This window comes from Stylophora pistillata, chromosome 2 (assembly GCF_964205215.1).
Source record: "Stylophora pistillata chromosome 2, jaStyPist1.2, whole genome shotgun sequence".
NCBI classification, from domain to species: domain Eukaryota; kingdom Metazoa; phylum Cnidaria; class Anthozoa; order Scleractinia; family Pocilloporidae; genus Stylophora; species Stylophora pistillata.
In genome coordinates, this window is record NC_142520.1 from 53,821,530 (window position 1) to 53,848,093 (window position 26,564).

General features: G+C 40.5%; 1 protein-coding gene and 1 pseudogene across 2 annotated transcripts; one reads left to right on the forward strand and one right to left on the reverse strand.

The window, feature by feature from the left end:
- Positions 1–792: 792 nt before the first annotated feature.
- Positions 793–14,039, reverse strand: LOC148740361 (uncharacterized; annotated as a pseudogene). The gene is made up of 10 exons (XR_015997108.1): positions 13,814–14,039; positions 11,971–12,774; positions 10,386–10,807; positions 8,758–9,460; positions 7,968–8,064; positions 6,857–7,106; positions 5,444–6,244; positions 3,916–5,149; positions 2,314–2,570; positions 793–1,840 (listed from the first exon to the last, which is right to left on the reverse strand). The product of XR_015997108.1 is annotated as an uncharacterized LOC148740361 (transcript).
- Positions 14,040–22,722: 8,683 nt separating this feature from the next.
- Positions 22,723–23,532, forward strand: LOC148740362 (uncharacterized). Its single transcript, XM_088749669.1, has one exon. The coding sequence runs from the start codon at positions 22,723–22,725 to the stop codon at positions 23,530–23,532; it is 810 nt and encodes a 269-aa protein (XP_088605795.1).
- Positions 23,533–26,564: the final 3,032 nt, after the last annotated feature.

Below are 26,564 nucleotides of genomic sequence, written 5' to 3' on the forward strand. Positions count from 1 at the left end.
CTCTCCACAAACCATTCCAGGATCTTCAGATCATTTGACGATGACACACACAGTGTACAATAAATATTTGCGGGAGTTTCATCGGGTGGAAGAACAAGTTTTGTTAATTTTTGTGCGGGAACACATTGTTGAGAGTTCTGCTTTGAAATCATTTCTTGCTTGATAGAGGCGCTGTCCGGTCTCTCTGTCTTCGTGAAGTCTGAAGGATATTCCAGCTTTTGAACTAATCAGAATTAACATCGTTCTTCTTCTCCTGATCGTTGCTTTCCTCACCGACGGTTTTTGACCAAGTGTTCGCTTGAAAGAGTCGCTGTAACTGAACGGGGGAGGGTAGGGTAGGAGAGGGATTAATGAGGGGGGAGGGTTGGGTAGAAGAGGGATTAATGAGGGGGGAGGGGTGCACTCATAGTTTCCCTGTCAACGAACTTTCACCTTTACATCCCATAAGTTGTCGCATAAAAATTTCTTTATCTTCCCTCCTCGGCCCCCACACCCAGTCAAGGGTGTGGCTATGATCACGGGTGCTGTCTAAAAACAGGTCTAGATACTCTTGCTTTATTCTTTTCAGAAATTTAGGATAGACAATGACGACGCTGCATTGAGGAGAGTGTTAGGAAAGAAGAAATGCTAGTATCCCTAGATCGTGTCATAAAATACATATTTATTTGAATATTTCTGTGATTTCTGTAATTTATGAGCACTAATCGCTCTAGCTGCGATTACAAGAGGCGTATGCAAGGACTAAAAGTACTTGGTAAATAAATCTACTATACCGACAAAATATTTCAAACCTTGACTTTAGAAATTCAACTTTATTTACAAATGTTTCATGTCTCCTTATGAATAACAAAAATAATACGCGTAAACTGCTCAAGTTAGCTGTTTTTAAATTCACTGTCTTTCTCCAGTCTAAACCGCACCCAAATAAAAAATTTCCTCTTGTTCTTTCAGTAACGCAACGAAATCATTTTCCGTGAATTATATTATCTTGATACTTTTCAGTTTTTAGAGAATATTATACACCGTGACAACTACTCAATTTATCGACAGACTACTCCAAAAGAAAAAAATTTTAAAAACTTCTCATAAAATTTGTTTCTTTTTTTTAGGACGAAAGGAAGTCTACTAGTAAATAATTTTATACTTTAAACAAATTAGCCACATCTTCATTCGGCCGGGTTTTTTTAACAGAGATCTGGGCCGAGTATAATGACTGAGTAGATAGCCTGTCTTTTAACCTGTAAAAACAACAAACACAACAATGCGATAAGAAAGCAAAGGAGAGTTAACTGCATCAAACGTCGTTTAATTCTACTCACTGAAGCGGGCGATTAAGTGTCAGTTGATGCTTGAAAGTTATTTATGAAAACAACTCACGTCATCACCTATGATTACTGAGCAAAGAAAGAGAACGGATAGTAAAATGGAGAAAAAGTCTTGAGGTTAAAGTCTGAATTTACTGTCATCTCAGAGTTAAGAGGGAGATTTATGATTCTATGTAACACGTTAAACGAAATACACTGTTAGGAAACTACGCCTAAAATTACTAACTGTGCTGTAAATGAGCTATACCTTGAGCGGGTTGAAGGCTGACATAGTGCACCTCATGAATATGTCCCAGTACAAGTGCTTTGCTTTCGTCAACTGGAAAATGTGGCGTAATCATTACATCATTGCTCTGGGGTAGACTGCTGATCACACGAATGCACGTTTCATAGTAGTTTGCTGCGGCACATAAAATCACGTGATCACCCCAAGCGCCATCTTGTTCCATGTGTGTTAAATATTCAGTCCATGTTTGATGTCCATGGACAAACTTAAATAGATCTGTTCCATCCGGCTGTAAAAAAATCAGTTAAAGAAACAAACTTTAAAGAGGATTTTTGATAGCACCTTGACCGCGTGGGGTACGAGTGATGGAGTAATTTTTTTAAGAATGATACGAGAAGACCTTTAATTAGCAATTTAATGTAGAACAACAAGGATTCGTAAACAGCAGAAAAACAACAGGAAAGATCCATCATCTAGAGAACAACTGGAATTCTGTTTAGTGTTATCTCACGGACGTTTAAGGGGGGCATTTATTAAACCAAAATATTCAAATGACTAAAACCGTGAAAGTCTGCTTCTTCGGAGGCCACGTTAAGTAACAAATGGATTCAACTGTAACCAACATCATTGTGCGGCTTCTTAAATAATAAAGTTATGCAGTGAACACTGGGATAGGCTCTGGTGGTGTTGACCCGTACACACCTTTAACCTCAAAAGAACAGCACGTGACATACTCTGTTAGACATACGAACATCAACTTACTAGCTTTGAGTTACTTCTGAGGTACTGGACCAAGGTTTGTCTTAATCTGCCATGCGGGATTTTAATTCCTTTAACTATTTCCAGTTGTTCTGACAAGGCATAGAACATACAATTTCCTGATCCCTGATTGTCAGATATTCTGAAGCCCTTGTCCGATGCACTATTCCTCAGTCCCAATGATAGATCTGTTTTGCTCTTGACTTTGCTTGCATTAATGTGCATCTGCTGAAGTTCCCGGATGATTCGGTCGAGAGAGCCTGGAAGAGACAAAGCTTTTATTATTCTAACAGCACGAAAGAAACGAAACAATCATCAGCTGAAAAATATTAATTTCCAATCTAGTAAGAGAAACTTGAACGGTAAAAAAAAAAAGGGAAGAAAGGGCTTCAGCCACCAAACAACCGGTATTTTGCCGAACAACTGAGCCTTAAAGCGATAAACTGGAGGTCAATTGACTTTTTATGGGCCAATGAATACAATAATAATCAAGAGTGAAGAAGCAGAGAAGAAAAAAATCACGGAAAGGTCTACACTCTGACATACATGTGTAACTGGGAAAAGAACCCGAGGGCAGGTCATTTAAAGAGAGAAAAGTGCCGTTGTTTAACAAAACTGTAAACCAAAGCTGCGTTCTAAACTATACTGAAATAAGCTGAATCTTTTATCTAAACATTTATTTTTGTAAACAGTGTCAAGAGGGCCAAAAGCTCGCAGTGGAAAGACAATTATTTAATGAAAAGAAACCTCTTAGAAAGAATACAAATGGCCCACTGCTTGCGTAACACAGCGGTTAGGGTTAGATTTAATAGAAATGAACTGGCCCAAATGTATTTCCTCTACCCAAATGTATTTTCCTCTACCTGTGTCGGATGACCACTTTATTCTGAAAAGCCGGTACGTAAAAGTGTTTTTATAGGAACGGCATTTACAATTTGGCTTCGCTTTGACAACGAGCAAAAAAACGCTCCAAGTCTCCCTGTTTTTGGCAATTTATGTTTGTTTCCAGGTGAAATGGGAGAAAAACTTCCCCTGACTGAAAAAAATTACACCAAGCCATCCGTCCTGATCGGAAGTAAAAGAAATTTAAATTTATGTAAACATGTCTTTGGATTACAACCGATGAAAGCAGAGCTATAAATCTTGACATGAATCCCTCGTGCGAAACATTATCAGAAGTACCATTTTCGAAAAACGTAATTGGCCGAGAGATCAACGTTAGAGAAAGTAGAAATATTGGATCTACCTGTAACCTGTCTCTAATTGTTTGGGGATGTCAGTTACCATGTATTACTAATATTTTGGTACTTACTTGGAGTCACTAATGAATCAACTGTTAGTTGTTCGGTTGGTGTATCTACATTTCCGGCCTCCTGAGTTCTGAAACCTGTGTCTTGTCTTTTAGAGAATAAACAGATAGAGAGAAACCTTTTTCAATATTGCACCAATCAAAAAGACGATAAAACAGCTGATTTCTATTCAGACTATTCAGGTTTAACACATTTTTTTATAGAGGGTGTCCCTGCTTTCCATGACGCTTTAAAAGAGACTGAACGCCGAGAAGCCCCCAAAAACACTTTTGCAGAATATTCAAAATATTCTCACCATGAACAATGTCACACATCTTTTCCACAACAATGTCACACTGTTTCTCCCAGCTGAACTTCTCTTCATAGGAACTCCTTAGTTGCTGAATCTTCTGAAGTCGGTCTGATCTTTCCTTCTCTCGGACACCAGCAATTGCCTTTGCCCACTCCTTAGGGTTCTCAGACTCCACCACAACTGATTTCCCTGCTGGTACAGTGCACAATGCCTCACCAAATCCTGAGTTGCCACTGACAAGAATGGGAAGACCAGCAGACAAAGCTTCTAATGCTGTCAATCCAAACCCCTCGGTTCTTGAGGGCATTATGCAAAGATCAACTTCACAAAATAATTCTTTCAATTTCTCTTTACTCTGCACGAACTTCCTCACAGACAGCTGCGTTTTATCAATTCCACTCTTTAGCAAATTCGCTGCAGCCTCATCCTGTTTACCGTCAGCTGCACCCACGAAGATCAGATGGTAAGATCTGTCTTTCAGTTCAACTATTGCTCTGGCAGAGATAATTATCGTAGCCCTTCAGGCTGGAGTCCTCTGGATCACCACGGCCAAACGTTAGAACCTTAAACTTGTCCATGTCAACTGCAGCTTGTTTCACATAGGAAAACTCACTGAACGTGCTCGGCGTCAGTTGAATGATATCTTGGTGCTTCTCGCATGAGCGCAGGTAGGAAGAGGAAGCCTTTGTCAACTTTGGTCCAACTGCTACCACAGCATCTGCCAACTTACACAACTCCACTTCAGTTCTGTTCTTCTCTTCACCTTTAGAAATAGCCTCAGGATAGTTTTTGTGCATTCCAAGTTCTTCAGGTGCAGTGTGCACAACCTGTATCCACTTGCAACTGTGGAACTTTCTGATAACTTGGGCTTGCTTACCAAGCTTAGCACCATGACCCAGTACAAAGTCAATGACGAGGTCTCTTGGTGGGAAACTCAACCAGTCAAGAGGGTCACTGTAGCCTGTAAGTTTCTCTGCTTCCCTGATGGAAACATTGAGGCTTCTTGCAGTTCTCTTGTCTTCTTCAGAACAGGCAAACTGTGGAACAAGGAGAGTGACGTCCACTGCGCATGTTTGGCCAACAGAATGGCAAGCTGTCTGTTTATGGTGGACAAGCCTCCCATTGATGAACTCCACTCACTGCCCAGGAGAGTCACCTTCAACGACGCGTCCGACTTCATTGGATCAATTTCACCTGCTTCACCTTGTGATCTAGCAGCCAGATTTGAAGATAAACCCTGAAGAAAAAGACGTCATGGAGGATTAGGACAATAACATAACATAACATAACAAATAAAAGTATGTTGATCAATAGTTAACCGAGAGAAAAAAAAGAAAAGAATAAACTTCAAAACTAATTTCATCTTCATAAAGATTCTCTCACTTATATTTAAAACTGGAGACAAACTATCAGGGCTACCTTTCTCAACACTCATGACGGCCCATTTAATTCTTAGATCAGGTAACATAGAGGAGAAAACTTGCAAAGATAGATCAGAGGCTGTAAATCTGTGCTTAAAAATCGATCATACCTGGGTTCTTCTTTTCAAGAACCATTTCTTCAATCCACAGGGAGGAAGTACTTTGTCATCGAGATTTCTTTTACATATTTCCGCTTGGCCTTCATTTGCATCAATGAGGTGGAAGCAGTCCTCGTGGGTGCACGTGGTTTGCACGTGGTCCGAGCATGCACGACTTGGTTCCTCTGCCCCTTGATGGCAGTAAGGACATGCAACACACAGCCTATACTGTAGTCCCCTCAGGTACGGCATCTCTTGTGACAAATTATGAAGGGTGTCTTCAAGAAATTCACGAACGACACTTCCTAGTTCGGCGGAGTTTTGTCCTACAAACTGATCACTCTGTGTTCTTTGTCTCAAGGTTACCTTCACAAATCCTGTTTTGCAAATGAGGTCAAAATCATGAATATCTTTCCCAATGATGAACCATGCTCCATTTTGGTACAGGGTAGGTTGATGCGCGGGCCATGTCTTTGAACACCAACGAATGGATCGTGAGACAAGCTGTAAGAAGAGACCATGAGGAACAAAGCCATGGACAAACAGGAGATACAATGGACAGGGATCTGCTGACGACGGTTTCATCTTACAGAGTTTATCAGGTGATGACTTCAGCTGAGCTGGTACAAAGTACTTTGCGTCAGTTGGGGAAACTGAGCACTTAGCAATCAAACCAAATCGCTCCATCATGTCTAAGATGTCTTCTTTTATGACCCCCTGTCCAATAAAGCTGGAGAACACATGATCAGCATGTTCCATGCTGAGGATGCCACTTCCTTCAAGTTCCAGCCAGTACTTAGCATGTAGAGAATTCTATAAAATATATAAAAATGAACAATTCAACATTAGGAAAGGCCACTTAATGTTCTTTGAATTTTTTCCTCGTACATGTACAAAAACTAAAAAAAGTTATTTCTATCAATGCATCGAAATGGTGGGAAATTAAATCCCTAACGAGCAAATTTGTATCTTAGCTGATAAGAGACGTATACTAGTTGTTTAATCACAACCACAGAGGCCGATAGCCCATTTCCGAATTACCCTTGGCCTCATTTTCAAAACGAGTCCTGGTGCTCATCCTTTCATATGATAATAAGTTTTCATTCACATGCAAATTAAACTCATTTTCAAAAGAATGGTCGAGCGCAAGGCCTCATTTTGAAAACGAGGCCAAGAGTAATTCGGAAAAGGGCTCTTAGTGCAGGAAAAAGAAGTATTCACTTCTTTGAAAACAATTAGCGAATCAATGCAAGTCTCTTGCAACTTATGACCTGAAAAGCTGCAAAAGGTACATGACTGAAATAGTTTGTGGTCCACAATTGAAAAGATTTTAGAGTCACACTCTTAGTTTTCTGTTAGTCTCAATTGTTGAACAACATTTTCCAAGTAGGGTAGCCTTTCTCAAAACAGAAATTTATTTTCTACCTGTTTATTGAAAGGTGGTATGGTTATCAGCTGTTTAAACAGATCAATCAACCACTGAGCCTTCAGTACAACGGTGCTGCGGTGCTTGATTATCATCCCCAGGCCATGGTAAAAACTGATCATGGAGTCAAACTCTTTTACATCTTCCATGAAACACTCTTTCCTTGCATAGTGCTCAAGTTGTTGCAGATTTCTGTGATAAATCTGTTTAGCCATCAAAGCTTCAATCACTTTTTCAAACAGAAACCACCTAGAAAGCAACAAAATACCTACAATGTATTATATGGCATAAAATTGGGTCTTAAATTCAGTCAGACATGCATGCTAGTGTTTAAAGTCCTCAAGTGCTAATACATGAATTGCCTCATACTATCTGCAACTAAAACAGACATGATTATTTTTAGCAACATACAAAGTCAATTCCAAGAACTGTGGCTAACTAATCCCGGTTAGCTCAATGGATCGAGTGCTGGACTGTTGTGCGGGAGGTCGAGGGTTCGAGCCCCCCCTGGGTCTTAAAATAATTAAGAAGAATTTGCTACCTTTCTATAACATCAAGAAATGGTTAGATATTCTAGTCTTCTCAGATAGGGACGAATAAATGGAGTTCCCATCTCCTGTAGGGTTAGGGGTAGGAGACGTTAATTTCCCAAGCTCGAGATTACTGTGTGATGGATGTCCTCCCTGGGGTGGGATGGGTGGGTTTACCGGGCCCGCTGTAATTGGTGCAAGCTGTTGCGGTGTCCCTGCCAGTCGGCGAAGCTAAATAAATCAAAAATCATAAATAAATCATAAATCCATATCAATCACATCTTTTTATCTTTTAGAATTATAACATTGTCCTAATGACACAAATTTAAAATTTGTTTCTCTGCACTGAAGCAACTACTGTGTCTGTGTATTTGTACAATCTACAGTTTTGCAAATTTTGATGTATTCACAATTTAATCTAGTGGTGGAAGGATATTTTTTACTACTTACCTGCACATATAATTATGCTAAATACACTGTGTTCCATTTAAAAATGTTATCATGGCTGATTTGAGGGAAAAAATCGATTTTGAAGAGCATGAACTGGGGTTTTTCCAAATAAATTGTGTTTTTTATTTACCTCACGGGTATCTTTTCTCCCATATAAGGCTCTTGTTTCAACACCTTCAGGATTGTGTTCTGTAATTCATTTATACCATCTACTTTTCCTTCTTGCTCTGCAGGATATATTTAGAAAAGGAATTCAAAGCATAATACAACACAGAAACACGCGCTTACAATGAGCATAGTATGATACCATAATTTTATACTTGTATAATTGCAGAGATTTTACAGCTGACAACTGAGCTAAGATGACAATCTCTTTAAATCCCCACATTTTAGCTCTTCTTTTCCCTATAATTATCCCATACTCTGAAATTAATGGCTCCATCTCCAAAAATTAATTGGACTCTATATGATGCTGCCAGTATATTCAGAATATAGAGTAGCTGAAAGCTTAAAGCAGAGTGCAGGTTATTAAAAAAAAAAAACAACAACAACAAACAACTCTGACTTTTTTCCACTACAATCAAGTCCTAACTCATTCCACCATGGTAATATCTTTTAATCCCTCTACAACTTCCACTAGAAAAATTGTTCTGTCTCTCTATCTACTTGCAATTCAAACTCTGACTTTTTTCCACTATAATTAAGTCCTAACTCATTCCACCATAGTGATATCATTTAATCCCTCTACAACTTCCACTAGAATGTTCTGTCTCTCTATCTACTTGCAATTCAAATTATAATGAAGCACAACACACTGCCTGCTGCTGGATAACATGTAACAAATGTGAGTCAGATAATAATTATTGTATACTCAATGCTTGTCAACCATCTCCCAATATCGGGCTTTTGGTTTATCTTACCTGTTTTATCTTTTTCAATCTGCTTTCCAATCTTTCGGATAAATTTTTTCATCAAATTAGGCCTCTGAGTGTTGTCGATGCAGAATAAGGGTTTGACCACATGCTTCTCATATTCCATACCAGAAATTCTCTTCTGAATTTGTTTCTTTATTACTGCAATGTCTTTATCTGGTTTGTCAGCATGTGTGCCAACAATGAACACCGGGGGGTGAAGGTAGGGCAGCTTATGTTGTGGATCCTCATCTGTGTCATCATTGGCCAGGGAAACACTGTGTACTGTAGCCAACCATGAGAGCAAATTCTCCATGTTTGTTTCATTGTTAGGGTTTTCCAACTTCACATCATTACTCCCTTGTCTCACGCAGGGCTCAGCTGGGGCATCCAGAGGCTTGCTGAGATTGTGCACCAATATGTAAAGTGCCCGCTGTGATAGGAAGATAGGATGGCTGGCATAGTATAGGTGCTGCCCTGCAAAGTCCCAAACATCCATTGTAACATAGGATTCTTCTGCGAGTAAGGCACTTTTGATGGGTTTGCGTTCAGCATACTTTAACAACTGATTAACATGCTTCACAGTATCAGAAGGTTGAGAAACATCAATCATCACATCAGGCTCAGCTTGCATGTTTTTACCTTCACATTCAGTAGAATGTTCATTGGCATTGTTTTGCAGAATATCTGTGAAACCTTCATCCTCCTCAACCTGAATGGAGAATTAAATGAAACATTATGCTCACTTAAGTGTATATAATTATGTATTCAAAACTTGATGTTATGAACAGGCTGCTAAATTGTAAAAAATTATGATCACCTCAGTCTAGAATAATTTTAAGGGGCAAGTTTCTAAAAAAACTGTTGTACTGCTTTGGTGAGGGGGGTATAACAAGATAACTTGGTTTACCAACTGAGTTGAAGTTGTAAATTAGCTACTGTAGAGAGTTCTGAAGCTGACATCTCAAGTGTAAGAGCCTTTAGACAGAGAGAAACTTAATTGCATAGAATAAGACATTGAAGAGCAAATCCTCGCACCCTGGAGATAGTCAACTCAGACCAAGAAATGTTTGTTGAGACTGAAGTTACATAAGCATTAGCATAACATACATTCATTAAAGCTCCTCTATAAGGATTTTATAGCCAAAATGCAAAAAGAGTTATGAAAACATTATATCAGAGAATAAAAATTAATTACGACTAAAAATTTATATATAATTGGAGAAAAAGATCTCAAGTTTCCTTTAAGTTAAGAGAAGACACCAATGGAAAAGCAATTGAAGAATGGAAAAATCAAAAGATGCCCCTCATTTTTGTAGTAAAAGTTTTGCATGTATGCCTTCATTCAAGATGTTTAAACAAAAATTACTTGCAGTTCTTTTTTACCTGATGTGTAAATAAAATTTAGTCTCATCTAAACTTTTGTGAAAACATCCAAAACAAACAGACTGTTTCAGACACAATTCTGAATGTAAGAAATTTAGAATTTTAATAAAGAAGAGAATTTTAAAAAATAGCAAGTTCTAATCCTATTCATTCTCTTTAAAAACAAATATTTCTCAAAAGGCTAATTCGGCTGCTTTCCTCCCTTCTCCTCCTTTTATAAAATTCTCAGCATTTTTATTAAACTCTCAAACCTGCTTTGACTTGAAAACACCTTCAACTTCATCTTCTAATTTCAGTTCTCCTTCTTCGGTTGTCTCTTCCTTTAAAAATTGAGAAATATCTGCTCCACACATTTTGCCAACCACAATCTTTGCTACATCTTTTGAACATTCAACCAGTCCTGGTTTACTCTCCTTGGTCAACTGCCAGTTCTCGACAGCTTGGTCAACATCAATTTCACATTTTGAAGGATCCACTTCAATCCCCTCAGTACTCTGTTCTTTAGGGTCAAATGGAAGGCCTAAAAGACTCTTCTTCAGACTGGTTTTACTGGCGCGATCTTGACCAACCAGTATAACACGACCACGGTAAACTTGTACATATCCATCTTTTAAAGCTTCTTCATAAGCCAACTGTGCTGCTGGTCCTTGCGCTCTTTTTCTATCCACATGGTCTAATTAAAAAAGTCATCATGATTGAGCCAAAGGAAAAAGGCTAATCAGAGGAAGTTGTAATTATTATAATAACCCTAAAGGAAAAGCAATTTCTGCTTTTATAAGTTTCAAACACAATCTGAAAAAGGCCTGACAAGTCAATTTAATTACATGTCCTTCCTGCATAAAGTTAGAAACTATGCTAGTATATACATGTAAAAATCTTTGCATCGGTGAGTTAGGTAAACACATACACAATGACTATTATAAACTGACTCAATGAAATGAAACATTAAGAGTAAATTGATTTTAATGTGACTGATCAAACTAAACAAAGGCAATAATTGATGTCAATTCTGCCAAATGGTGTTTGGAAAACAGAAAGAAAAATCACATTCCCAAAAAGTAGCAATCGATAGATTCTAAAATATTACAAGGACAGCATAAATTATAGTGTAACAATTATCAGAATTACTCCTGACCAGTTAAGACAAAAGTTTTATTCTCAATAACCTAAACTCTCATTTTAAAATCATATCAGTCCATAAATTCTGTATGATAAGCTAAATGTTGTTACATTCCTAATAACTTCCAATAAAATAAAGCAAAAATTATGGAGTTACAACTTACAGTACTATATATTCCTGGAAGAGAAATGATTTGTAATAAACTTAATTCTTCCTTTTAAAATTAAAATCAAATAAACAGAAAGCAAAAATTACAACAGCAATTCCTACAACTGTGAAATAATTTGCAATAAACTTCTTAAATTCCAATCAACTAGAAAGCATAAATTACAACTTACAATAATCCCTTACTGTAAATTGATTTGTAATAAACTTAATCCCTCCTCAATTCCCTATCAAATTATAGTACACTATAGTTCAACTTAAATTTCAATGTCAGCCAAGTCGTTAAAATAAACCTTTCAAAATATAACCAAAACTTCCAGTACAAATGTCATGTATTTCTAAAGTGATGCAACCTTTGTTCGATCATACAGTATAACTGTGACAGCATTTACTTCATTATTCTTCTCAGGATTTATTATAAAACTATTGTCAGCTGCCTGTAATTCTCTGTAACAAGCAGCATAACCACTTGCAAGTCAACCATTAGAACCAATTTAGTAAATAATGCACATGTTACAACATTAATGTGAAGAGGAATTTCCTTTACTCACCTGGAACATCTGAATATACTCTATGAATCTTTAGCTCCATAACACTTCTCATTCCTTCAACTGTAAAAGGATTCCCTTTCACATCCAAATATCTGAGTTTCTTCAGCTGTTTTATAGCTGGACTCAACACAGTCAACTGGTTGCCACTCAGCTCCAGGCTCCTCAGCTCCACCATCTCCCCAATAGCATCAGGGATGGTGGTTAGATTGATGTGTGAGATGTACAGCTGTCTGAGTTTCTTCAGCTGTTTTATAGCTGGACTCAACACAGTCAACTGGTTGCCACTCAGCTCCAGTCTCCTCAGCTCCACCATCTCCCCAATAGCATCAGGGATGGTGGTTAGATTGTTAATGAGATGTCCAGCCATCTGAGTTTCTTCAACTGTTTTATAGCTGGACTCAACACAGTCAACTGGTTGTAACTCAGCTCCAGGATCCTGAGCTCCACCATCTCCCCAATAGCATCAGGGATGGTGGTTAGATTGTTATATAAGATGTCCAGCCATCTGAGTTTCTTCAGCTATTTGAGTTTTTCCAGCTGAGTCAAACTTGTAGGGAATATGGACAGCTGATTTGTACTCACATCAAGTAACATAAGATTGTTAAGTTTTCTGATATTTTCAGGTATTGTTGTAAGTTTATTCCCTGACAGGTGAAGGTTCTCCAACTCAGTCAATTCAAACAAAGCTGCAGGCAATTCATGCAAACTTTCCCTCCAGAGATATAAACTCTTTCTTCTCAAAGATGTTAACATCTTTCTTCTTAACTCTTCTTTAGAAAGAAATTCCATTTCATTCATGGGAAACTGTCACAACAAAAATAAAAACTGTCATTAGAGGTGAGTAACTTAAACTAACTTGCTTTGGCATTATAACCGTTCAACCAAAAATGGAAAAAATGAGGTTTATAATTTAACTTCTACTAAACCAAACTAATGAGTTATATTTTATTCCTCTAAGTACAATCTTTGGAAGCCATCCACCCTTCAGTGTTCTTTTAAACAATCTGAGTAAACACTGCTTATTTGTAAAAAGCTCTAGTTATTTATTTTCATGTCAGACATTTTGACTTTAGTCTCACTGTATAATTTTTTTTGTCAAAAATAAACAACTGCTTGCGTTATACACGTTAACAACAAGGCTATTACAAACAAGAAAATACTTGAATTTTAAAACAGAGTTCTCCTGACTCTTTAAAAACAACATGAAGATTACTTTTATTGTAAAGGTTAATATCTAACAGGAAAGAAATCATTAGTGCAAATCTATGGTTGGTCATGTTTTGATGTGATAACCCTAAACAGTTGTAATATAAACCAAAACATGAATGATTTCCAAGCTGAAAATATTCAAACCAAGTGGCTATATTACACATTCCAAGAACATGTATGCTGGTTAAATTATTTCAAATCCCATATTCAGCTTCAGAAATATATTAAATAAATATTTATTGCTCTTTGCAAGTAAGTGAAGTTCCAGTACTACAAGTGTACTAAACAGTACTTTGGGGTCCTTCGAACACTCCGCTGAAGAACTGAAACGTACACGTCATTTTCGACCGCAACTACGTTTAAAAGAAATATTTGTGGCGAAAAGCACGCATTTTTTCTGGTTAAGGAACTTGCATAGCTCGGAAAAGGGATAAATAAAGTATTCGCTTAAAATATTTTTGAGTTGGGGCAAAATACCAAAACTAAGTTTTCGTCAATTTTCTGCCGGGACACTCACTCGCAGGGCAAAAACATCATCTACGCCGTACGTAATAAAAATGATAACATACAACACAATAAAAGAAGATCTACTAGGTAAGACTATTATAACAAATGAAATGGACTCCAGGAGTACCTCTAAAGCAGACTTAAACGACATATCCCATAGACGTTCACTGCGATCTATGACTTGGAAAAACTACCATAATTTGCTCCGTAGAAATGCACTAAAAGTACTCGCAATAAAGTGTTAATCCTCGTTGCTGTACATTTTTTAAAGACTGCAATCCCCAGCGGCTGTAAAGAAAAGGTAAAGACACTATTAATTGTCAAAAGATACGAGTCGAAAAAGCGAAACAAAAACCACGTGCGAGCCGTTATGTAATAATGTCATAGAGCATGCGTGTCACGCATGACGTCCCAACGTGACATCTCCTCTTCTTAAAAAAAAAGTTAAAACATAAACAAGATTCTAACAAATAAACAAGGTTCTAACATGTTGTATTCTGTCCGTAACTACGTCTCTTTAATCACATATAAGATAACTAATAACAGACGAATTTAATCGACCTCTCTCGCTCGTCGCTCCACGTGTCATTACATCCTCCGGTCATGTGACCGACACAACATCCGTTCTTTTCTTAACAGAAAAAAGAAAAACTTAATCTTAAACTAGATCATACGATCAACGCAACTGCAACTATGTCCAAAGTTTTTTTTTTTTTTGCTTTACATAGCTCATGTCTTTATCTCCATTGTTCGCGCTGTTTCCCTTTTTTTTTTCTTTTTTTTTTTTTTTTTTTTTTTTTTAATCACAACAAGGTTCAAGCCTGTAAGAGTCTACTATCATGTCAGTTTTCTTTCTGGGTTACTCCCATTCACCATAGCGATCTGGGGGATGCCTATCCCGTTGCGGCCTCTGCTCTAATTCATTGTCCTCTTGTAACTCAAACTGATGATCACTGTCAACACATTGTTCATCTCTGGGGGTAAACTTCTTTATTTCTGTGACGTTCCTCTGGTATTGAACTTTCTCAGGTGACTGTACCACAACACTATTGCCCTTCTTTTCAATGATTTCATAAGGCTCACTTTCAAATTTGGTTGACAACTTGTTTCACTTTTTCTTCTTTAGAAGCGCTTGCTCGCCAGTCTGAAGTTCATTGGGTTAAGCACCCCTTCGTTCATCTGCATATATCTTTGCTTTTATTTTCTTTTCCCAGTCGCGATCTCGTAGCTCATCATCATTTACGGTAGTTTCGCGCAACTCAGGCATCTTTGTGCGGATCTTTCGACCAAATAATAACTCCGCAGGGGAAACTCCTGTGACGGTGTGCGGCGTTGTTCTGTATGTAGCGAGGTAATGAACGAGCTCTTTCCTCCAATTTTTTCCTTCTGCTTGTGCAATTCTCATGCTTTTGAGTAGGCTTCGGTTTTGACGCTCTACTTCGCCATTTGCCTGTGCCCATTGTGGCGTAACCTTGCGGTGTAAGATACCATTATCAACAAGAAAATGCTCAAACTCTTCACACCGGAATTGTGGTCCGTTGTCGCTCGTTGTGGTTACTGGCAGGCCATGAACAGCGAATATCGTCTCAAGGCGTGAGATAATCTGGGATGCAGTAACTGACATCAAGATCTCCACTTCATAGTACCTAGAATAATAGTCAATGACAACAAGCAGGTACTCTCCTGTTGGCATCGGTCCCAGGAGATCCAAGGATAAGTCCTGCCATTTGCCAAGCGGCAGCTCAGTAGGCATCAAAGGCTCCGGTGGAGTTGCTTGTCCAACTAATTGACATCCATGACACGACCTTACATATTGTTCAGTGTCTTTGTCGATACCGGGCCACCACACTTTAGTCCTCAGTCTCAGTTTCGTAGCAACAATTCCAACATGTCCTTCGTGTGCAATAGCTAGTACTTGCTGTCTCAGAGTTTGGGAAATAACAATGCGAGTTCCACGCAAAACAACTTTGCCGATGGCACACAGTTCGTCTGTTACTGGAATATATTTAACACATTCTTTGTTGTTCCAGACACCTTCACAAATGCATCGCCTTACTTCACTCAGTTCAGCATCACGATGGGAATGTTCCTCTACTTCTCGTGTTGTCATGGCGTTTGAGGTGGCTGTCTGGGCTATAAACCGTACATATTCTTCTGCAACACTCCTCGTTTTCTCCTCGTCCAGACTGTGGTAGCAGATTAGTCGAGACAGGGAATCTGCTATGTTCTCGCTACCAGGCTTGTATTCAATGGTGTAATCAAAAACTTGCAACCGCAGTACCCAGCGCTCAATGCGGGCAGGGGGTCTCGACTTCTTTGAGTACAAACATTCCAAAGGCTTGTGATCAGTTACAAGGTGAAACTTGATCCCATATAGGTAAGTGTGGAACCGTTCACAAGCCCATACAATCGCCAGCACCTCGCGCTCTGTCTGGCTGTATCTGCGTTCTGCATCCGTTAGACTTCGACTAGCATACATAATGACCCTGAACTCTCCTTGCTGCTTCTGAGCAAGAACGGCGCCCAAACCCACAGGAATTGCATCAGTGATTACACGAGTCTCAGCATCTTTGTCGTAATATCCAAGAACCTCTGCTCGAGCCAGTTTATTTTTCAGCTTCTGAAATGCTGCTGCTTGCTCTGATCCCCATTGGAACACAATATCCTTCTTTGTCAGTCTTCGTAGTGGCTCTGACAGTGTCGCAAGATTTGGAATTAACCTTCCACTGTAATTTACTAGACCTAAGAATGACCTGACTTCTGAAACCGATTCTGGTTCTCTTGCTTTGACGACTGCCTTCACTTTGTCAGCGGCCACACCCACTCCTCGACTTGACGGGACATGGCCCATGAATGTCAACTGACTCATGAAGAATTGGCACTTTTCTAAGTTGAGGGTAAGGCCGCATTCACGTACACGCATCATCACTTTTCGCCGGCGTTCATCATGCTGGTCATGTGTTGCACCATGCACTATAATATCATCTGAGATATTGTGTACCCCTTCAATACCTTGCAATGTCTGCTGGATAACCTGCTGGTATTTCTCCGGAGCTGCTGATATCCCAAACATCAATCTTTTATATCGGTACAGACCTTTGTGTGTGATGAATGTGGTAATCTCACGGGATTCTTCAGATAATTCAATTTGATGGTACCCCCATCTTAAGTCCAGCTTGCTGAACACTTTAGTATTGTTCATGTCTTGAAGTACTTCATCAATGGTTGGAATGGGGTATCGTTCACGTTCTACCGCACAATTTGCTTGTCTCATGTCTACACAAAGTCTCACTTCCCCATTGGGTTTTGGGACTACAACTACAGGGCTGACCCACTGAGATAGACTGTTTACTTTCTCAATGATGTCTGTGTTCTCCAGTTCGTCTAATTTCTTCTCGATTTTGTCTCTGAGATTGAATGGTGGTCTGCGCGGAGGCTGAACCACTGGTGCCACATTCTCTTTTATATGCAACTTAAGCTGATATCCTTTTAGCTTTCCTACTCCTGTAAAACAATCTTTGAATTCTTCTACAATGTCACTGCTTACAGAGTTTATGGAACTTCCTATCTGAAGCACTCCAAGCTTGATTGCTGTACTTCTCCCCAATAGGGGTTGTCCTGTCCCATCAATCACTACAAACTCTGCCTCACAAACTTTGTCACCCAGGACTACTCTTGCTTCGAAACAACCGATAACTTCTAAAGGCACACTACTCCCATAAGCATACAGCTTCTTTTTACACCTATAAGATTTGCATTCAATCTTCTGGGATTTTAGCTCCTCCCACGTTCCTTTATCAATCACATTAGTGCTTGCCCCAGAGTCAATAAGCATTCGCACAGAAATCCCTCCAACTAACACATTTATCATCCCACTTGTACTTCCTCTGCCCACAGTGAATGCGTACTCGTCATCGTCGCTCTCAACTCTCAAGTTGTCATCATCAATCGAGTTCACATTCGATCTCCTTTTGTCTGGCACATCTCGTGGAGAAAATCTTTTGTTTCTGGTGACAGTTTTGGTTTGGCAAACCTTAGCAAAATGTCCTATCTTGTGACACCTCTGACACTCAGCATTTCTTGCTGGACAACAACTGTCACGACTAAAATGACCTTCTCTGTCACAACGATAACATTTGGCTTTCGTTTCTCTTCCTTTGAACTGGACAGCGGTTTCTCCACGTTCGATACGGTTAACTTGTTGACGATCATCTTCCACACCAGTCATCGTTTTCAACTGAATATCTACTGCCTCAAAAGATCGAGCGATTTCTTGTACCTTTTCCAGAGTTAGATGGGTTCCCTTTAACAATAATTTCCGCCGCAAGTCGTCTGATCTGCACTTGTCGATGACCTGATCGCGAATCGGCTCGTCTGCGTTATCCCAATTACAATTTTCCGCTTGGTGTCGTAACCGAGTAATAAACTGATCGAACGTCTCTCCTCCCTCTTGTTTGAGATTTCTGAAGACGTGTCTTTCGTATGGCTCATTTAACCACGCGCTAAAATGAGCATCAAGTGTGCGTAGGGCTTTCTGATATTCGTCAGCATTGTCTTCACCTACATCTGCCGGCGGTCCTGGATCTTGCAGCGTTTCGAACAATTCTTGCACTTCACTGCCAGCACAGTGTAACAGCAAACCTTTTTTTGGAGCGCTGTTGGTGATTCCTCTTGCTAAGAGGTAATATTCAAAAGATTTTTTCCACTTTTTCCACCGAGGAGCAACTGAGGTAATCGCGCCTTTACAGTCGAACGGCAAAATTCTTCCAAACTCAGCACTTGCCGCTGCCATGTTGATTTATGCGAAGGTATTGAATATCCTCGTCGCCAGTGTTGTATTCTGTCCGTAACTACGTCTCTTTAATCACATATAAGATAACTAATAACAAACGAATTTAATCGACCTCTCTCGCTCGTCGCTCCACGTGTCATTACATCCTCCGGTCTTGTGACCGACACAACAGTTACCACTTCTATCTCCCACTTACTGACAAAGTCCTTAAATTTCACATTATCGAAAGGCATGTTGTCTGCGATTAGCCTCTCAGGGATTCCATGACGTGCAAACATATCTTTCATGGCCAAGATAACTGCTTCACTATTCTTACAGGAGAGGCGGGCTACTTCAGGATATTTGAAGAAATAGTCAACTACAAGCAGGTAGTCTTTCCCTTTATAGTAGAAAATGTCTGCTGCAACTGTCGCCCAGGCTCTCTCAGGGACCTCTTGAGGAATCAACGGCTCCCTCTGGTTGCTTCGCTGGTGTTGCTGACAGGTACTACACTTGGATACCAACTCATCCATCGCACCATTGATACCTGGCCAAAACACTGCACTTCTGGCTCGCGCTCTGCACTTCTCTATCCCCAAGTGAGCAGCGTGTATGCGTTGAAGTATTTCGGGTCGCAAGCTATGGGGAACAATTATACGATCACCCTTGAACATTAACTCCTCGTAGCAGCTTATTTCATCTCGGTAGTTCCAGTAAGGTCTTGTCTCAACTGGTGTCTCTACTTTAGTCTGCGGCCAACCACTCATGACAACTTTCTGCAACTGTTGAAGTTCAGGGTCACTCTCAGTCCCGACCCTCAACTTGTGAAACATCGTCTCCGACAAATGTCCAGAGTCCAGGACATGAATTTCAAACTCATCAGTTTGGTCTGTACTGTTGTGGGGTAAATATGCTCTGGAGAGTGTATCAGCTAAGGGCAGTTTGCTGCCAGGTATATACTTAACCTTAACCGCGTAAGGCTTAATCCTGAGAATCATCCTTTGAAGGCGAAGGGGTGCTTGATGTATGGGCTTCCTCAGGATTGCTTCCAACGGTTTATGGTCGCTTTCAACCGTAATCTCCCGTTGCCCATATAAATAATCATGAAACCGTTCACACCCAAAGACGATCGCCAGCATTTCCTTCTCCATCTGCGCATAATTTTCTTGGCTGAGAGTCAGGGCTTTGGATGCGTAAGCAACTGGGCAGGTCATTCTGCAGAAGGACTGCACCAACCCCTTTTGAGCTTGCATCAACAGACAGGGTCACTGGTTCTTTCGGGTCAAAGAACTTGAGGACTGGAGCTGATGAGATTGAAGTTTTCAGGCTTGTGAATGCATCATCCTCTACTTGTTCCCAGGACCATTCGACATCTTTCTGGAGCAGCTGGCGAAGTGGGGCACTCTTCTGAGACATGTTTGGAATGAACTTAGATAAATACGTTAGCACACCCAAGAATCTCTGTAAGTCTTCACGATTGGCTGGGGTTGGCATAGCAATTATTGCTTCAACTTTATTCGGGTCTGGCTTAACACCATCTGCACTCAACACGTGGCCCACATAATGAACTTCGGATACTCGAAAATGGCATTTCTCCCTGTTAAGCTTGAGGTTACCCTCACGGCAGCGGTCCAACACCTGCCTAAGCCTTACATCATGCTGCTCCACATCTTTTCCCCACACACAACCAGATCATCCACAATTACCTCAACACCGTCAATGTCCTGAAACAAATGAGACATAACATTTTGGAACACTTCTGGAGCCGATGCTATCCCAAATGGCAAACGTGTATAACTATACCGGCCAAATGGGGTGTTAAAGGTAGCTAGCTTGTTACTGTCCGTGGCTAGTTTAACCTGCCAAAAAGCCATGGTTAGCTTCAAGGACACTGAGCACTTTTGCACTGGGCATTCTGCTAATCACATCTTCCACGGTCTGCATGCGAAAATGTTCGTGCATGACGGCACGATTGAGGATCCATACACACTCTGAGTTTGTTATTCTTCTTCTTAGCAACAACAAGACTATGTACCCAGGCAGTGGGTTCTGTACATTTCTTAATGACTCCCAGCTTTTCCATTCTCTGAAGTTCCTCTCTGAGAGGTTCACGAAGGGCCAAAGGAACCCGACGGGGAGGGTGCACAACAGGGGTGGCATTGGGATCAATTTGAATCTTGTACTGGGCGCCTTTGATTTCACCCAAGCCCTCAAACACGTCTGCATATTCGGATTCCAGGTTCTCTTCTTCAAGGCGGTAAATTCTCTTTATCAGGCCTAGATCGAGACAGGACTTCAATCTAAGAATGAATTGTAGATCTTGCTCAACAAGTATGAAGTCTATCACTGTGAATTTTCCTTTATACTGGCAAGTTAGGCTGACCTTGCCGCAAGGTGTAATTCGACGTCCGTCATACACTTTCAGTTTGGCTTTGCATTGGCAGGACTGTCTGGGATCCACTGGAAGCCGATCAAACAACGACTTGGAGATGACATTACAATCAGCCCCCGAATCTATTTTGAAATTCACATTGATATTGACGGTCTTGAGCGAGACGTGCCACTCGTCTTTAGAAGGATCTTCTGCACTGGACTCCACTGAGAAAGTTAGCAAATCGGCTTCGTTGTCACTGCACTCCGATTCAACGACTGCGTGTACTGTTTTCCCGCCAAAATCCCGTAGTCGCTTACGGCAAACATTCGCAACATGATCCTTCTTCTGGCAGTAGTCACACGTTTTTCCGAAAGCAGGGCAGGAGCCCCACGAGTGAGAACCACAAAACGTGCACTTTCCATTTTGTGATCCCGAACCTGGTCTCGAGCGACGCGAAGGGTTTTTCTTCAATCTGTCGCCGCCGCCGCCTGCTTGGCCACAAATGGGATAAACAAGAAAATAAGTTTACCTTCAAGAAAGAAAACGTGGTTGGTCTATTGAAGGGCTTCTCCAAAATAAACTGCCTGAAATTTCTCGCTGAACTCTGGGATCCCATCGGACTTGTTTCACCCGTTACTATCAAGTTCAGAATTGATCTGCAAGCACTATGGAGTTCAGGTTACAGCTGGGACGACATCCTCCCCGAGAGTATTCAGCAAACATGGTTAGAGAATGTTCAGACCATAAATGATCTCTTGTCATTTCAGTTTGACCGCAAGCTAAAACCAAGCAATGCAGTAGGTGTGCCTCAAATTCACGGATTTTCCGATGGTGGGGAACAGGCTTATGGTGCAGTAATCTTCCTACGATGGAAACTTACTGGTGGAGACTACCAATGTGTTCCAGTCATGATAAAGGCTTTCGTTGCACCGCTGAAGAAGAAAAGCATCCCGATACTAGAACTGTTGGGCTGTTTAGCACTTGCCTTGCAAGGATGTACGTTACATGCGTAAAGGCCTTGGAGTTGGCAAAAGCTCAAGACTGGGAAAGATTCTTCTGGGTCGATTCAACAACCGTTTTGTCCTGGGTCAGAACGCCACCACGGGAATTCAGACCCTTTGTATCTACCAGAGTGGCTGAAACCCAAGAGTCAATTGGGGCAGACCGAATTCGCTACATCAAGTCTAACCATCACCCTGCAGATGCTCTAACGAGAGGAATCCATCTTAATCATCTCGTGAAGTGGTTGGAGGGACCATCCTTTCTAAAGTTGCCAGAAGAAAAATGGCCCAAGTTTCAAGACTACACCCAAGTTAACGCTCAAGTGGACGATCCCGAAGCAATAAAAGAGAGGAAAGCATTAAAAGAGAAGAAAGCATTTCAAAAAGAGAAAAAAAGCCAGTAAACATTACAATGCTTTCGCAGAAGTATGCCCTGAACTAAATCAGCCTGAATCTGAAGGAAATCCTATCCTTTCACATTTGTTGAAAACTTGTTCTACGTACTCCAAAATACGGAGAACTCTTGCCTACGTCTGTCGTTTTATTCGCAACGCACGAAAAATGAACCCTAAGTCAGGACCCATTCAGTTCCGGAACTAAAGGCTGCTGAGGCCCGTCTTCTGAAGTGGAGTCAATTTCCCGTAGACGAAGGGAGATTGGATAAGAAACTGGTGGCAAAGAAGGGTGAAGACCGCCTCCTTCGTGCGCATGGTCGCCTTGAAGTTATCAGATCTCTCCCTGAAGAATTGAGAAAGCCTATTATCTTACCACAAGACCACCCGTTTGTAATCTTGCTTCTGCGTGCTCTCCACGAACGACGTGGGCACTGTGGCTATAAGAGTTTAATGCACGAGGCCAGAAAAAGATTTTGGATCATTGGACTCCGCAGAATGGCTAAGACCGTCACCTCAAAGTGTGTCACATGCACAAAACTACGGAAAAGGCCCCTCAACCAGCTCCTGGGACAGATTCCAAACCTAAGAGTAGCAGCTGGCTTCCCGGCATTTTCAAACACTGCCATGGACATGTTCGGACCAATACAGATTAAGCTCGGCCGCACGACTTTAAAAGAGGCCCAAGTGATCATCTTCACCTGTATGACGTCACGTGCGATCCATCTAGAGCTGGTCACTGATAAAACCTCAGATGCATTCTTGATGGCCTTTCGACGATTTGCCTGCCTTCGGGGTTACCCCAGTGTATGCTGGTCAGACCATGGAACAAATTTTGTAGGTGCCCAAGGTTACCTAAAGGAAACCACACAGAACTGGGATTTTCCTAAGATAAAGAGTGTCCTCTCCGATAAATTTGGCTGCGAGTTCAGATGGGAGTGGAACACACCACATGCGAGTCACCAAAACGGAGTTGTGGAGACCCTAATTAAGTCAGTCAGACGAGCACTTAACGCCACTTGCAAGAACCAAGCCTATTCTGAGGAACAATGGAGAACATTCTTGTCAGAAGTTACCTTCCTAGTCAACGGACGACCGCTGTACCCCAGTTCCGATGATATCTGGGAAGTACCACCGATCACTCCCAACGACCTTCTTCTAGGCCATCACAATCCACCGCCACAGCCAGAACCAGAGGAAAGAACCAATCCGCGACAATTACTCAGAAGCACACAAAACAGAGTCGCTGATTTCTGGAGGAATTGGATGAAGTATCTCGCCCCAAACTTGTTACCAAGAAACAAGTGATTTCGCGTGCGAGACAACATTCAGACTGGTGATTTGGTATTGGAGCTAGATCCCAAACACAAAAGATGTGAATGGAAAATGGCGCGTATTATAGGCACCTAACCTGGAAACGACAGCCTTGTACGAAAAGTGAGAATCAAAACAAGAGACGGAGAGTACGACAGACCTATTCACAAACTGTGTTTGATTGCAACAAAGGAAGAGCTTGATGCAGGACTACTTTAGTTTACATTAATTCAAGAACAATGAACACTTGCATGAATCTTTCAATCTTAAATGACAATTCGTTGCTAAATTAGAGTTAAACTCTTAATTTCCGCACTCGGGCGGAGTGATTTGCACTTAGTGTTTTATAGTTTTGGCGCCAGAGCGGTGTCACAGGGAGTCTGGGGACCAAACCCTCTTTTTATTTAAAGTCGCGAAGAACTCAATATTCCAGATAACGGTCAGCCAGAAATCACCAAAAGATCTATAAGAAGTATGCAATGCCCTACGAATTGTAAGTAAAAATTTCGTTAAACTCTCAAATGCTATTCAATATTTAAAAAAATCTGTATTTGCTTTTTAGTTTGACTTGCTTCCTCTGGCAACCAGTACAAAAATAAACGGCAACCATACATTAGAAACCTTCAAAGCTACAGTAGCGCTTCAAAACGAAAGCGCGAATCACTATCGATTAAGCAAAAACCACTTTACACGCTACAAAAACGTTTTTTTAAACACTTAATGGAAAGCAGATGAGCTTTTTATGGTTTTGAGTCAATAATTTATCTCCTAAAAACAAAATAACAGCATATTTTTGTAACGTCCTACCTTCAACCTGAAAAGTGGCGTTCTGGCGACGTGACCACGCGAACTTCATGACATCCGCAGTATGTACATAGTTCCTCTAATGACTTCCGGTAGGCGTTCGTGACCTCAAGAACGTCTGGTGCTTAAGCTCACTATTAAGAGCAATATTTTTAAGTTGGGGCACCGGTAGGATTTAGAGAAATTTGACTCTAAAGCTAATGCAAATTCAGAATAACATCAAAGTTCCCCCGTTAAAAGGGGCCTTCTGCCTTACGATCGTCTTAAAATACACACACCAAGTTTATCACAACACAAATTCTAAGGTCTGTAGACTCACCTTAATTGCTTTGGCACTTGTGGGAACATCCGGAAATCAGCTGATGTTAATTTAAATCCCGTGGATTTGCCAATCTCTTAGCTGTGTTTAGGCAGTTTGATCGTAAAAAATCCTTTAATGGGAAGTCGAAGGAAACTCCAGAAGTACCCAGAGCGCTAGAAATGTATGTAGGTATTTAACTTTCTTTCATCTCGTTCCATGATCTCCCTTAGAAGATTGGTAGATCACCCAGAGAAACCCCCCATCGCAAGCTCGAGAAATCAAAATGGCGCCAGGATTCTATCATTCCAAAAGATTTAACGCATGCGTAGACAGAATGCCCCAGTAATTACTTAGAACTTTCTCTCCAGTCATGAGAGGTAGCAAGGCTTCCCGAGTGAGGGAGGGCGGGAAAAGGTTTGGTCGCTTTGCCGGAGTGGGTGGCGGAGAGCTTCTATGAGCTTCGGAGAGATTTTATTATCAGCAAAAATACAGGAAAGAGAAGAAAGGTGAGTTAAGTCACACAGTCCTTTTTGTCCATCATCTCAAATGAGATTCTTACTGGCTAACGTCGTACAGAAAGTACGAACACCTCACGAACACTGTCTCCTGAATGCTAACGGTAAGCAGTCAGACTTTCTGGTCAGCTCGGTCATTCATTCGTTCTGGCAAGTCTGGTAACAGTAATTTATTCAGCGGAATCAGATAAACTCCTTGGCTGTGGAAGAAATAATTTAATGATAGACGAACAGGTTAATAAATAAATGAAACCAGACCCCAAATATATTGTCCTCTTTCTGATACGCCCCTCCGTAAACTATATCTTACCTTGTGGTGACCGAAAGAAATAAAAAATAACTTGATAACTTACTTATCAGCTTTATTACATATTTACATCACTACCTAACTATAACACTGGGTTAATTGACAAAGTAATGATACTACGACAAATTAAATTCTGTCGTTTTTTTTTTTCTTTCTTTTTACATGGTTCAAGAGAACGTCCTGTGCTCTTTGTATTTTGTAATCAATTTGTTGAATTTATAATCAGCGAATGAGGATTCTACTGATCTCAGAATTTGTAGATGTTTCAAAGCTGACAAGGAAGCCAAGACAATGTTTTGATAGCCTACGAGGAGACCTTCAATGGTAGCGCTTCTGTTCAAGCAATTCTTCGAAAATATGAGACCTTGAGCGAAGCCCGCTCTGATAATTAGTGTCAGACCTCCAGCAAACCTCTCCTCGACTCCGACGCCTCGTCTCCAATCTTCCCACGGGTGGAGAAACACGTGTCCTGCAGCGGTATATATCAGGGCCTGGGGTCAGGATGTAAGATAACGTTCTGGACGAGTAACTTGATCACACTTCACGTGACTCGACCGAGACAAGACTCTAGTAGAGTCCAAAGCTCAGAATTTCATTATCTATGCTTAAGTGTCAAAAATGGCCAAATTTCACTTAGATTACGTTTCTCTTTTAATTACTGCGTAAAAATTCTTTTTAGATGCTGAAATTGGTTTAACATCAATGAATGTTTTATTATTATTATCCTTATTATCGTTATTGCTATTATAATTATTATCATATAAGGGGCAAAATTACTGAATTGTGATTGGTCTAGACCGAGGGTATTTTTTCTTAATTTTTATAACTGCCCCGGGCAAAATTACTTGAAAATGATTTGCTTAAAATCGCTTAGCAACGGCTGCCAAGGTAAAGAAATTTCTGTTTGTTTTGTAACAATGGCGTCCCGTTTTGCACGAGATCAGTAAGAAAACATTTTGCCCCTTATATTATAAACAAGTAATCACATGGTACCTCGTAAAATTAAGGATTAATATCACTTGTGTTTTCGGAAGTTGCAGAAATTGCCCTCGTCGCTGCGCGACTCGGGCAGTTTCAGCAACTTCCGAAAACACAAGTG